The 12782-nt window shown below is 33.1% G+C and overlaps 1 protein-coding gene across 5 annotated transcripts in view; it reads right to left on the bottom strand.

Moving 5' to 3' along the window:
- Positions 1-12782, bottom strand: part of Rfx3 (regulatory factor X3) — a 239861-nt gene that overhangs the window by 61712 nt on the left and 165367 nt on the right. For 4 of the 5 annotated variants that reach the window (XR_009378570.1, XM_059259371.1, XM_059259387.1 and 1 more), the window contains 2 exons: positions 12303-12377; positions 3763-3944 (listed from right to left, as the gene is read on the bottom strand). Coding sequence is in view for 4 of the 5 variants with exons in the window: in XM_059259371.1 (XP_059115354.1) it covers positions 3763-3944; positions 12303-12377 (257 nt within the window). In the remaining variant the exon portion in view is untranslated. The remainder of the gene's footprint in view (positions 1-3762; positions 3945-12302; positions 12378-12782) is intronic. The other variant, XM_059259379.1, reaches the window with a different exon arrangement.

Below are 12782 nucleotides of genomic sequence, written 5' to 3'. Positions count from 1 at the left end.
GATGGTATAATATCATTGTTAGATGCTATGATGGTTTATTATTTAATGTTTTGAAACCAAAAAAGGGAGAAGGTACTTAACATGTATCTTTTAAAATACATTTTATCATTGATTTTATTGATTCATATCTGTTATTTACTAATAAGATATACCATAAAAGATTGGGACATTCCCCTCTAAAAATGGTCAAGTCCTTCTGGAATAAAAATTTTGGAACTTCTTAGTGTTCATGAAAAATACCATGCTTGATATTAGAAATGACAATTTTTATCCTGAATGGAACTGGCAAATTCTTGCAAAATTAACATTTTAAATATGTAAATTCTTGCAGAGAGACTAGTTTTTCACAAGTCTATATATAGCAATATGTCAGTGAGTGCTTTTCCAATTTTTCTTTCATTTACAAAGAGAAATTTAAGTGGTGTGTGGATTAAATATTTTTAATGAAAATAGAGAATTTGACTTCCAAGACTAACAAACATACATTAGATGAGCCATACATTTGAAGAAACATTAAAACCATCAAATCCCTGCACTTTCAAGAAAATGAAATAGAAGTAAAAACCTAATTGCCTCCAGAGAAAGACCTTCCACTTGAGAGATTAGATCTTATTTATAAAACCCACTGAGATTAGAGCAAAAACCTACAATAAAACCTACCCCAAACACACCTGGTAGTGTTCTATACAAACTAGAGGCTGTAGGGAGAAAAGGGAGGGTAGGAAGCAGGAGGCATTAATCATGGGAAAATGGGCAAAGTAAATTGATAGTTTTCTTCTGAGATGTGGTTCCTTACAAACTAGGATTGGGATGGAGTGAGAGGTAGGTCTTTTTATCCCACTGGGAATGGACAGGGAAGAGAAGTATACCCAGAGTCATCCTCAGTCAGATGTAATTTGGAGATGGGGTCTATCAAAACATACCCTTTGCACTGCCTTTGGTAGAAATGCAATGGTTTTATTTGCTTTTTGTTTATGTAAGTGCCAAAAAGAGGTTTGGTCAGGTTTGGATAATTTCACTTAGATAATCTTGTTGGCACATAATGTTTCTACAGACTGTTCACTTAAAAACAAACAAACAGAAAACCTTGAGATTTAGTCTGCCTCTTGATCTATACTGATTTTCCTTCCATTCCTTGGAAGAAGAGTGAAAAGCTGCTGTCAGTTCCCACAGCAGAAGGATCTCTGAGATTTCATCCCTAATACCATCAGCATTCTCTATTAGCATTCCCCCAGCTTCCTAACATGCCATTTGTTTAAACTCAACCCACAGCATTTATTCCCTCCTCATTCTTTTAGGCTTTCCTTTCCAACTCAACTGCGAACACTACATATAATGTTAAAAGAATTAGGAGACAGACTCCTTGGGGGTAGGGAATCAAAAGTAAAAAACGGCAATACTGCAGAATGTACTTGAAGAATATGGATTCTACTCATTGACAAACCCAAACAACCCCAATTTTGTCCCTTTCTATTTTAAAGATGTGTTTCAAGGTTTGAATAGAGCCTCAAAATAGGATCCATTGAAATCCTTTTCAGTAACAAAAGCAGTACAACAATACAGCTATTAGAATGTTGACTAAAGCCTAGAGTTTCAAAATATTGGCACCATATGTGTAACTACTGAGCCATCAGCTAGGAAATACTAGGTTAGGTCTCCAAATAATGATTTTCCTGGTTTGGGGGAGAGGAAATACAGGAGAAACAAAAGTTCTTCTTTTCAAAGGAATGAAAGCTAGTTTCTTCAGTCTGAATAGACAATCACATTCTGCAATTTAAAATATACTACCTTTTGAAGTACCAAAAGAATATATTTATGAAAGAACTGAACCTCTGGCAATTTGAAAGTTTCACATTTGCTTCAAAGCAAGCAAAAGAAAAAATTCACAGTTCAAATACATACAAACTCTCCTAAAACTAACACAGTAATGAGGTTCTGGGCATACTATCCCAAAATACGGTACTCAATATTAGAGAAAACAGCAGAAACAGGTGAGGGAGTAGAGAAAATGCTCTCACTTCTTATCCAGTGAAGTGGGTGATAAAATGTAGCTGATATTCCTTTGTAAGTAAGTCTTAGGACCCTCATGCCAGAGAGGCCTTCCTCCATCTAGAGGAAAGGAGTATCTTTTTGTCTGAGGACACAGCATGGAATCTGAATGAAGGGCCTTCCTGGGCCACCCTTCATCCTATTTATTATTTTAGATCACATCACTTTGCCCAATCATGCTTATCCAGAAATGTCCATTTCTTCAGAGTTAGTATAAAAATCACAATTTTTCATTTCTTTGATTCTTTATATATAAAGGCATCACATTCTATAAAAATTATACTACAGAAATGGTTTTCTACTTAGCTTTTATTTTCTACTTGGGTCACCTGAGAAGAAAGCCCTCAGTGAGAAACTGACTAGATCAGATGGGCCTGTAGGCATGTCTCTGGGAGGATAACTTTATTAATTGATACAGGCATGTCCAGTCCAGTGTGAAGTGGTACTATGCAAAGGCAGGTAGTCAAGAGCCAGTGAGTTAGCCAACAAGAAGCATTCTTCAATGGTTCCGGCCTCCAGGTTTCTGCCTTTAGTTCCTGGTCCTGACTTCTCTCAATGATGGACTGAGACTTGGAAGTGTAAACCAGTTAAACTCTTTCCTCCCTAAGTTGTTTTTGGTCACACTGTTTATCACAGTAACAGAAAGGAGGCTAGAGCACATGGGTATGCATTTCCCGTGTTAAACTGTGTTTGCTATGGGGAATCTGAGCCACGTTTCTGGAGACAGTTAGGGGCAGATTAGTCTTTTCTCTCTTAAAACATTCACTTCTCCTTTCAGCATAAACTCGTAATGATGTTAATTACTAGGGTATTACAGAGAGGAAAAAAAAACCCTTTGTACCGTAAGCCTTTGAGGCAGTGACTTATCACTAAAGATCTATCACCCAATGTACAGTGCAGCATCTCTAGTTTAATGTTTTATATATAATTCCTGTATGATTTAGAAAGCCAACCAATTCATATATTTTCCCTAACTGCTTAAAGTATTAGTTTTCAATTTGTAAAAACCATAGAGAATAAAAACGAAGCTCCAAGGCTCCAAAGTTTCTTTTCACCATATTGGCTTAGAAAACAACATCCAGTGTTTCTGAAGGAAAGAAACCCATGAGACTGAAAGTCCCTCCGTCACATCACTGGTCCCTAAGGTGGGAATTTTCACAATCAAGAGCAAGAGAAATGATGAGAAGGATTAGAAGGCTAGTAAAAGGCAAAACAGGGCCTTTAGCAAGGACTTCAAATATGCACATTTCACAAGGTTATCAGAAAAATTCCTTTAATTTGCCCCAGAATTACAGAATAAACTGGAAACCTCCACCTGAACTTATTCTTCTAGTAAAATAGTTTTCATAAAAATAATTAAATGTATTTTAAAATAAGGAAGTGCTTAGTTTCCCATTTACTATGTCACTTTATTCATGTTTAATAGGTTTATTTTCAAAAAGCAATGACAGTGGTATATAACAACGTTCAAAAGTATCATATGCAAATCTTGTACGAACAGGCTGCCCTTCTCATTTCTATGCAGTTTGAAAACCAGTCTGGTGATAGTCACTGAATAAAAATGTTCCTTTTCCTATGGACTTTATAAAGTGACTTCATTCTATATTTATCTCCTTCATGTTTTCTGAAATCAAGTACATTTCTGTTCACCGTACAACATGGCTGTAATTTGATAAAGAAAGACGAACTATTATGTTGACTGTCAGTACTAACCTAGTTCCTAATCTCCTAGTCCGTAGCCCCATAAAAATGGACCTTATTAGTTTTCCAAAAGAGGCAGCGTTGACTGGGTCCAGTTTGTGTTCCTGACAGTGTCGAAGATAGTGATTGTACAGCGTGCTTCTTGGAAGGCTCACTCCTTCTGCTGTCTCATAATTGTCCAACAGCCACTGGAGCTGTTAAGATAAGAGAGAATAAGCAGAGAATTCACGTAATTTGCCAAAACTTCGGCAAGATACAGTATGTACAAATACTTGGAAGCACTTCATTAACTCTTAGGATAAACGGGGATTATCCAGAAGCTGCTAAATCTGACTTTCTAAGCTCTGGGAAATGTCACAGCAGTTACCAATTTAGACAGTATCTTATCTTCAAATTTTCAAGCATAAGTAGAGATAATAATTTTCCCTATATTGACTATAATCGTGGAGACATATACTTCTTTAAAGAATTCAAATAACAGCATTCACTGGTCAAAATTAATAATATAAACAAATTATTTATAATTGTTATAAAACAAAACATTCTACTAAGCCTGGCAACATAGCAGCTAATATATCCTCAGCCTGGTAATATGGTATCTAATTCATCTTTGGTGTTGGTTTGTTACAATACGTAAACAGCAGGCTTACTTATATGAGGTTTTAGATTAAGATTTTATTCATTTTTACAGAATTACAATTTACTTATCCCAAATTACCACTAGATAATACAATAACATTATTATCTACTGGGACAAATGTTGCAAATAGGCAAAATTTAGTCATTCTTCCTTCCAAAGAAGTACACCCACTAGACGTTACAAATAACTTCTATATAACAAAAGGCAATAATTTTTACAATCATCTCAATTTTCTACCTCAAAGTTGAGGTGTCTTTTTTCCTCAAAATTTTAGAAGGCACATTACCACGCTAAGTAGTAAATAATGTTTTTTCCACCTATAGCTTACATTTTAAAGTTTTATATTGCACTTTATTTTTTGAAAAATGTTTAAATTTGGAATGTACAAGAAAGATCTCTGCCATATATCTATATATATCTATATCATATATATATATGTTACTAAATTTCAACTTTTTCATTTACTTCCTTACAGAAGAAGTGACATAAATGGAGATGATCTCCTCAAGTTTACATATTGTCTCTATGCTTGAGTGTGGTTTCTAATTCTTATTTCCTAATTACTCTAGACCAACAGGCCATTAAAACAGCAAATGTTTTATATTATTTGTCTCAACCGTCTTCATGGAATGTATAAATGGAATAGTAAAGAGCAAACATTGAACCCAGATTGTAATTAAGTGTGAATTATCGAAGTAAAATAATTCAAAGATGAATATGAATCTACCTATCTTCTAGGTATTTACTTAAGGGCTAAAAGTGATGAGGATCTGGACATTCATGTAAATCAAAGAATTATTCTATTTTATCTATTAAGTTTATGTATGTCATCTAAGACTTTTGATGAAACTTGGAACCAGAACTTTCAGATTTCTTATAAAAATTATCAAAATGTTTCAATTATTTTTAAAGTATAACAACTGAATTTTCCACAGCATTTCAATTTCAAACATCCCTAAATAATCATTAAATAGTAAACATATCATCAAACTTGCAATAACTAATGGCTTTGAAATACACCACAAAGTATATAAGATACTTGTAAAAATAAAATTATGTCCTGTTCAGGAAGAATTCTAGTTTCCTAAGGAACACATATCTATAGGAATATACAAACTTAAAATACATATTGTGTCATAAATAATTCAACACTATAAAACACTAAAATGATTACACAAATTAGCTCTCCTTTTTATAGTGACAGAAAAGTATTACAGGTCATAAAGTAATTTTTTTCATAGTATTTATTTTTAACCTCCATATCAGTAAAAAGTTTTCCAGAGAAAAGTTTTCAAAAATGAGTGTTGTGTATTGAAAATAACACACAGCATATGTTCTATATAGGCATCTGTTTAATATAAAACATCAGAGGTGAACTCACACATGCATTAAGTCACTGAGGTCAAAGTCAGTACTCTACTTAGAACAGTGGGCTGGCATGCTTCTTTAGAGGTTTTCCTTTTTTAAATTTTAAGAATTTAAAAATATAAAACACAAGAAAGAAAGACAAAATACAGCAATACAAACCTGGCTCATATTTCATCCATGCACCTCAGTAAAATGATCAGGATTTGAAAGACTTCAAGTGGAATTCAAGTAGCCATGTGAACCATATTGCATATGGCTGAGCTACAGCCTAGTTAGAGCTAGTTTGAGCAAGACACAACGGCCTTCTCTGGGTATTTTTAACATGTTAAAAATAGAAATACAGACCCTTGATATCAAGGGTTAACAAGGAAATACTAAAAATTAAAAAAAAAAAAAAGCTCTTGGAAGGATTTTGTATAAAGTGAAAGTATTTTAAGCAGTTGCAAATGATATAATAAATTTCTCATATCCACAAGCATACATCATAAAACACATTAAAGTTAAAAGTAGTAAAGTGGTGTGTGTGTGTGTGTGTGTGTATGTGTGTGTGTGTGTGTGTGTGTGTGTGTGTGTGTATGGGCACATGTGTATGTGTGTGTCCATAAAAGGCTTAATAACATGATTAAGAAAGAGGAGTGAAATGATCCAATGTTCTTTCCTTTTATAATGAGCAGGTGACAGATACTTATATAGAAAATCTTAAAGGACATTTCACCCCAGAAATGGAGTAGTCGATTTTAAAATGTGAACTTTATAATTACAGTATAAAAATAAAAGTAGATCAATACAAATATATAAATCAATACAAATGAAACAATACTACCATAGTTGTATACTAGTGTCATTATAACACTTAACTACTTAGAAGTGAAAATAACTGGGTACATGAGCTTACTCATTTCTCACAGTCAAGGATGATATCTTAGAGATAAAAGATTTTGAAAAATATAAATATTTGATAAATTTTAAACAGTGTATTTAATAAAAGTGGAAGCTAGCATAAGAATCAAAGGTCACCATAAAATGCTTCAACTCCAACAGTGGTTGGGTGTGAGAGTTAAATCAGGCCAATTTTAGTAACAATTTTTATATATGTAAAAAATAAATCTTTCCTTGTGGCAAAAATGTCTTCTTTACTTATAGCAAAAGGTTGTATAAACTACTTAGAATCCTAAATGTTGTTACCCACACCACAGTTGGAGAATTCAGAGAAAACTGAGCTTTGTTTCAGAATAGCTGTTTAATCCTTTTACATACAAGTAAAAACTTTGGCCTATTTTGAAAACTTATATTCTTCTTATATCGTTTATATCTCCCCAAATGTTTTACTTTTAAATTAGTTTTTTTAAAAAAATACGAATTTACCAATGTGAACACACAAATAATTATACACATGCACACTGCACAGCATACAGCTGTGGTTGGTTTATAAGTTCCAGGACAGGTGTCTTGGTGACTTAGGACTTGACAATAGCAAAGCTACATTTGTTTCTACCTCCATCTCATCAAAAGGAGGCACTTTATTCTTTGCAGAAGCATGGAGACCATGTGGGAGGAGAGAAGAGGGTCAACAGAAACAAACCCTGAAGATAGAGGGGCTGGTCTGCTGCCATGGAGTCCATACCATCTATGGTTATTATCCAAGAGACTTACTCGAGAAGCAATACATCATCTAGAATATGCCAGAACAGACTTGGAGACACAGCTGGAATATTTAATCTACATTCTACATACTACTATTTAATTTTCTGATTTTGACACATGATAAAATTATAAATCAGTATTAAGTCTAAAGTATAGGACTAGGTAGCATTATTTTTTATTATTACAGAAACTTAGCAGTTACATTTCTGTACTATAATGTAAAAGATGTTATGTCCTACATGCTGCCTACCCAAAGGAACTGAGTAACTCTTATAAGGTACATTGTTTCTTGCTGTTTCCCCTTTAACAGAATGCAGTTGGACATTAGAATTCAATACCCTTAACATTTAGAAGTTTAGAAAGCAACTATCTGTTTCTCTTATTTTATTCTTTTAATAAACTTTTATGAAGTGGCTATATTTACAAAATTTAAAGCTTGTGAAATAACATAGAAACTTTTGACCTTTATATTTGAAACCTAATTGTTCTAATAATGAACCAAAATATACTAATCTAAGGGCAGAAAGCAAGATAATTGCATCTTTCAACTTTGAATTTAATCTGTATTAATCAGAACAGATTACAGAGGATGAATGGTTCCTATTTTTCCTAAAGGGAAACATTAATCGACAAATAAAAATAGATAATGGTGCTGTCCAATTAACACCTAAATGTAACATTTGGCATATTACAGATGGATTATTATCAATTAGGATTCACTTAAGTTCAGTGCACCTATGTTATACATTTGACAGGCCTATATTAATTTTTATTTACAACACAGCCAAGTCAGTGGTGGGTGAATGACTAAAATCCAAGATTTTTTTTAAGCTGAATACATTTCAGTAGCTTAAGCTTGTAAGAATTATGAATCAATTGTCTGCTAGATTGTGGAAATTCTGAAAACATAAATGCCTAGAGGTTTTCATACACTTTAAGTGGAATTAAAAAGAAACTCATGCTTAAGTGCACTAGGCAAATGCTAGTAGCAATTAATTTCACAATAATTTTATGTTGAAATTTACAATAAAAAATCCTAAATTGGATATAACACAAATACTAAATGAAAATATATATTAATTACAGCTCAGAGTACAAAATAAGCTAAAGTCTGTAACTAAAAGAATTAGATAATCTTTGGACTTAGGCAGTTGCATAAAATTATTAACAGCATCTTCACATACATTTAAATTAAAAATAAAATACACACATAAAAGTAGTATATGAAAATAATTTTATAAAACTAAAATCAAAGCACATTCTAAAATGCAAAGAGATGAATCATATCACTTTGGAGTACAACTTTTAAAGAATTAGACTAGAAGGAAAAAGTTACTCTTAATCTTAAAGATGTATGTGGGAAATTATAAATTGAACCGCATATTCTTCCTTCAGTTAGAATGCCATAAGAGAGAACCCTCTACTAATACATACACATTGATTGAATGTTTGGGGACAAAAAGAGAAATCAAAAAGTCTATGTACGAGTTCCTAACAGTCATTCACGTGATTGGGGAAGGAACCCTAGAAGATTAAAGAAAGGGTCTATCCCATTCTATTGTTTCTGATATTCATCCACTAGGTAATATGTAGTATGCATTTACTATTACATACCAGCCCTGTTCTAGGGACTAGGGTTGTGTTAGAATACAAACCATAAAAATCCTTATTCTTTTAATATTTATTGGTTGTCTATGGTGTTAATGTTGACATGATGTCACCAGGTTACAAAAACAGACTAAAGCACTGTATGCAGCATAACTCTCCTCAGCCATATCTGGAACACAGTATTGTGTATCAAACATAGAAATTTCACTTGCATTTTAATGTGGATGATAACAGCATATTGAAAATAATGAATATGGATTGGCAGCATAAATATTCTTTAAAATCCACTGGAAGGGGCTGGGAATACAGTGTGGTTAAGAGTGCTGGCTGCTCTTCCAGAGCACCTAGGCGTAAGTTAGCAGCACCCACACGGCAGCTTACAACCGTCTTCAGTTCCAGGGGATCCACTGTCCTCCTATTGCCTCTCTGGGCACCAGAAATGCATGTGGTACACATAAAAACATTCAGGTCAACAGTAAAAATAAGCACTCTTTAAAAAAAAGAATATACTCAGAGAATGGGTATAAAATAAAATACTGCTTCATCATCAAATGTGTGGAAAGAAGGGGAAAAGGAAAGAGTCAAGTTGGATTCTATTAGAAAGGGATTATTTACTTAATTTGCATGTAATAATTTTTCTGAATTACTGTTAATTAAATGCATATGGATATAATAGGAAATAATTTCTGTACCATATCACAAAATAAAACAGACTTTTATGCTCAAAAGTTACTACTAACATCCATTTTTAGAAGTTTGAATATAGACACATAGATATTGATCTCTAATTTTCTTCCTAAAGAGATAGATCTATTGTAGAAACTGTTAACTCAGAGAACTGATCATCATAAAGGTGAACTCAACTACCTCAAAGAACCCTATAAATATCAAATAAGTCTATATCATACTCTCGTGATAGGTAACGGTAACATAGTTCATTAACATTTAAAATATGGGCAATATCTTTTAAAATATTGTTCCACTGTCAAATTTCTATGTGACAGAAAATCACCAATGAAGTCTGAAGAATTTGGAACACCTTAAGAAGTCACCAGCCAGAAGACATGTATTAAGCAGAATTTTATTTATTCTTCATTGTTTTTATTTCTATATTTTACTTTATTAAGTATTATTACATATTTGTTTGTTTATTCCAGCTGTTTGGGAAAGTCCAATGAAAGTCAGGAGCATTATGAACTTCCTAAGGGACAATGTGAATGTTTTCTGCATTCAAGGAGAAGCTAACCAGATGAGCATCAGTAGAACACTGATCCTGTTGCTAAACCATCTGATCCTTTCATAAACCATCTCCAGAACCATTCTTGTTTCTAAAGACTGAACTCCCCATACAGTTTTGAACAAACCTGACCACTTCAGAGAAGCAATAAAAATGAGTGAAGCCAGGAAACAAAGATTATCAGCACACGAGCAACATTTGTGTCCACCCTTCCTCCATATGAAACATAGCTAAGCAGACGGGAGATTTGCTACACTACGCAATGGAAACACAGAACCAGGGAAGACTACATAGTTGTGTTGTTTGAGCAGTTTCATTCACACCGTCATTGATAATGAATTTTAGTTCACAAGTTCTAATTAAGAAAATGATTTTTAAATATCCCAAAATATTTCAAAAGTTTCAAACAAATAGAAATATTTTAAAAAGTTCTTATACCTACATTATTGTTCATGAAAATATCAATAAAGTTGGGTTATTGAAGTTAAATTTAAACAATATATTAGGCTATATTTCATATCTCAAGAGTGAAATAAGAATTGGCTTTCAGAGACAATTCAGAAATCTGAAAATTTCAAAAGAGCAACTACAAATTTCTATTTATTTTAAAAATACTTATATGCCTGCACATGTCTGGCTGGAAGTGATAAGCATTTTCACTTGCTATTTCCAATATACAAACTGGCAAATGCATCCTAATAGCATATGGTAAACTAGCCTTTAACACAACCACAGACTCATTCCAATAAGCAGGATATATTTAAGGACAAAGAGTGGAAAATTGTGTTCAAATTGTTTTTAAACAGAGGTGACAAAATATATATTCTTATTTTAAAGTTTCTATCTATAATTTTCACCAAAATTATAGGCCTTCTGCAAATTGGCTAACATGTTTGTGTTTGCCAAGAAACCTCTCTTGAAAAAGGAATGAGTCAAAACACCTCCTCCAAAAACAAACATTAGAACATCAAAAAGAACTGGTATTCCAGAATAGAAATCTTAAATATTTCAAAGTTCAAATATTTTTTAAAAAACACAGTGAAATATTTTCCATAAATTATATGATTGTTAAAAATACTATAGCCTTTTTGAAAATTATGTTCTAGTGATCTTAATGTTAAAACTTTTAGTCATAAAATATTAAGACAAATTAAGAAAACACAATAAATTATCCCTAAATTTAAAAAAAAACAATAACTTTGGAAGGAAATATCTAATTCTTACTCAAATGTCACTAATCTTAATCTAGCACACATATCTATAACAAACTTAAGTCATCGATCCACTGACATCCCCATACATTCAGAAATCACCTTCTAAAAATAAGCGTAACAAGCATTTTCACTGGTTTCCTCAAATTTGAACAGATGTCGAAAGTGTTGACTTCCCACAACTTACCAGTGTTACAGTGATGGAGTACCTGGTAACCGTAAAAGCTTCAACACCAGTAAGGCCACTCTGCTTGACTCAGATATTAGCAACTCACGGCTTACGTACAACTTCACTTTTGGCCCATTGTCATTTCTCTTCATTGTTTAGGACCTGAGTTCATCCGTGACTGTGACCTGCCTACCTTACAGTCTTACCAGTGAACACATTTTAAATAGTTTATCACTGCTTTTGGCATTTAGTGACTACTTATCCACTTAAAGACTGATACCAGCCACACAGTGGACAAGGTTGCTTCTGTGTCTCAGATGTAAAGATGTGTATAACAAAGTTTTGCTTCAGAGGAAATAAATATGTGGGTAAAAATCTTTAAAATGTTTAAAAACACTATTAATTACATTTTAGAAATACATGGTGGCTTGTCGTTAATTTTCAAATTTGTATATATAGACAAAAAGCACAAACACCCAGTAAGCAGCACACTGTGGTTCTGTTCTGAGACATCCCACTGTGTAAAATGGGCATTAAATGGTTAGAGTCTGAAGAAGCTTGAGAAAGGAAGGTTAAGAAGCAAAATAAATAAGGAAATAAATAAAACAAGCACTTAGAGGCAAGCAACACATGCAGAACAAGCAAGAGATTAGTGTACATGAAGAGGCAACTTACATGGCTGTTGAGAAGAGAACTTCTGTGAGTGGACAGACCGTCAGACTTTTGCAGCGTCTCAATCGCCATTTCAATCTGATAATAGATGTCATTAAAAAAAGGGCTCAAGACAAGATAGTAATAAAAGGCTGACCAGAAATTTTTGATCGATTCTTAAAGTCTAATTCATTCTTCAATGATGGCTAATGAAGAGCTATCACTAAATGTGTTTCCCCCAGCTTTCCCATCCCTAGAGAATGAAATATAATATGCACATTAATAATAAGCTCAATTATAATAGTAAACCTTTCTGAACACTTTGTAATTATAATCAGTATGAAGATCCAAGGATCAAGAACCCTGGTAGATTGTTCTAGTTATAAGAAAATATTTTTTACTTGCATAGCTCAAGATGTGGGATATTGGCCCCTCTCTATATAGCCTCACTTCTAAAGCACATTTAGCATTTGTTCTGTTCTGCCACAAAATGAAAATCATAAA

The sequence above is a fragment of the Peromyscus eremicus genome, chromosome 1 (genome assembly GCF_949786415.1).
Source record: "Peromyscus eremicus chromosome 1, PerEre_H2_v1, whole genome shotgun sequence".
Classification (NCBI taxonomy): domain Eukaryota; kingdom Metazoa; phylum Chordata; class Mammalia; order Rodentia; family Cricetidae; genus Peromyscus; species Peromyscus eremicus.
This window is presented reverse-complemented; position numbering and strand designations above follow the sequence as displayed.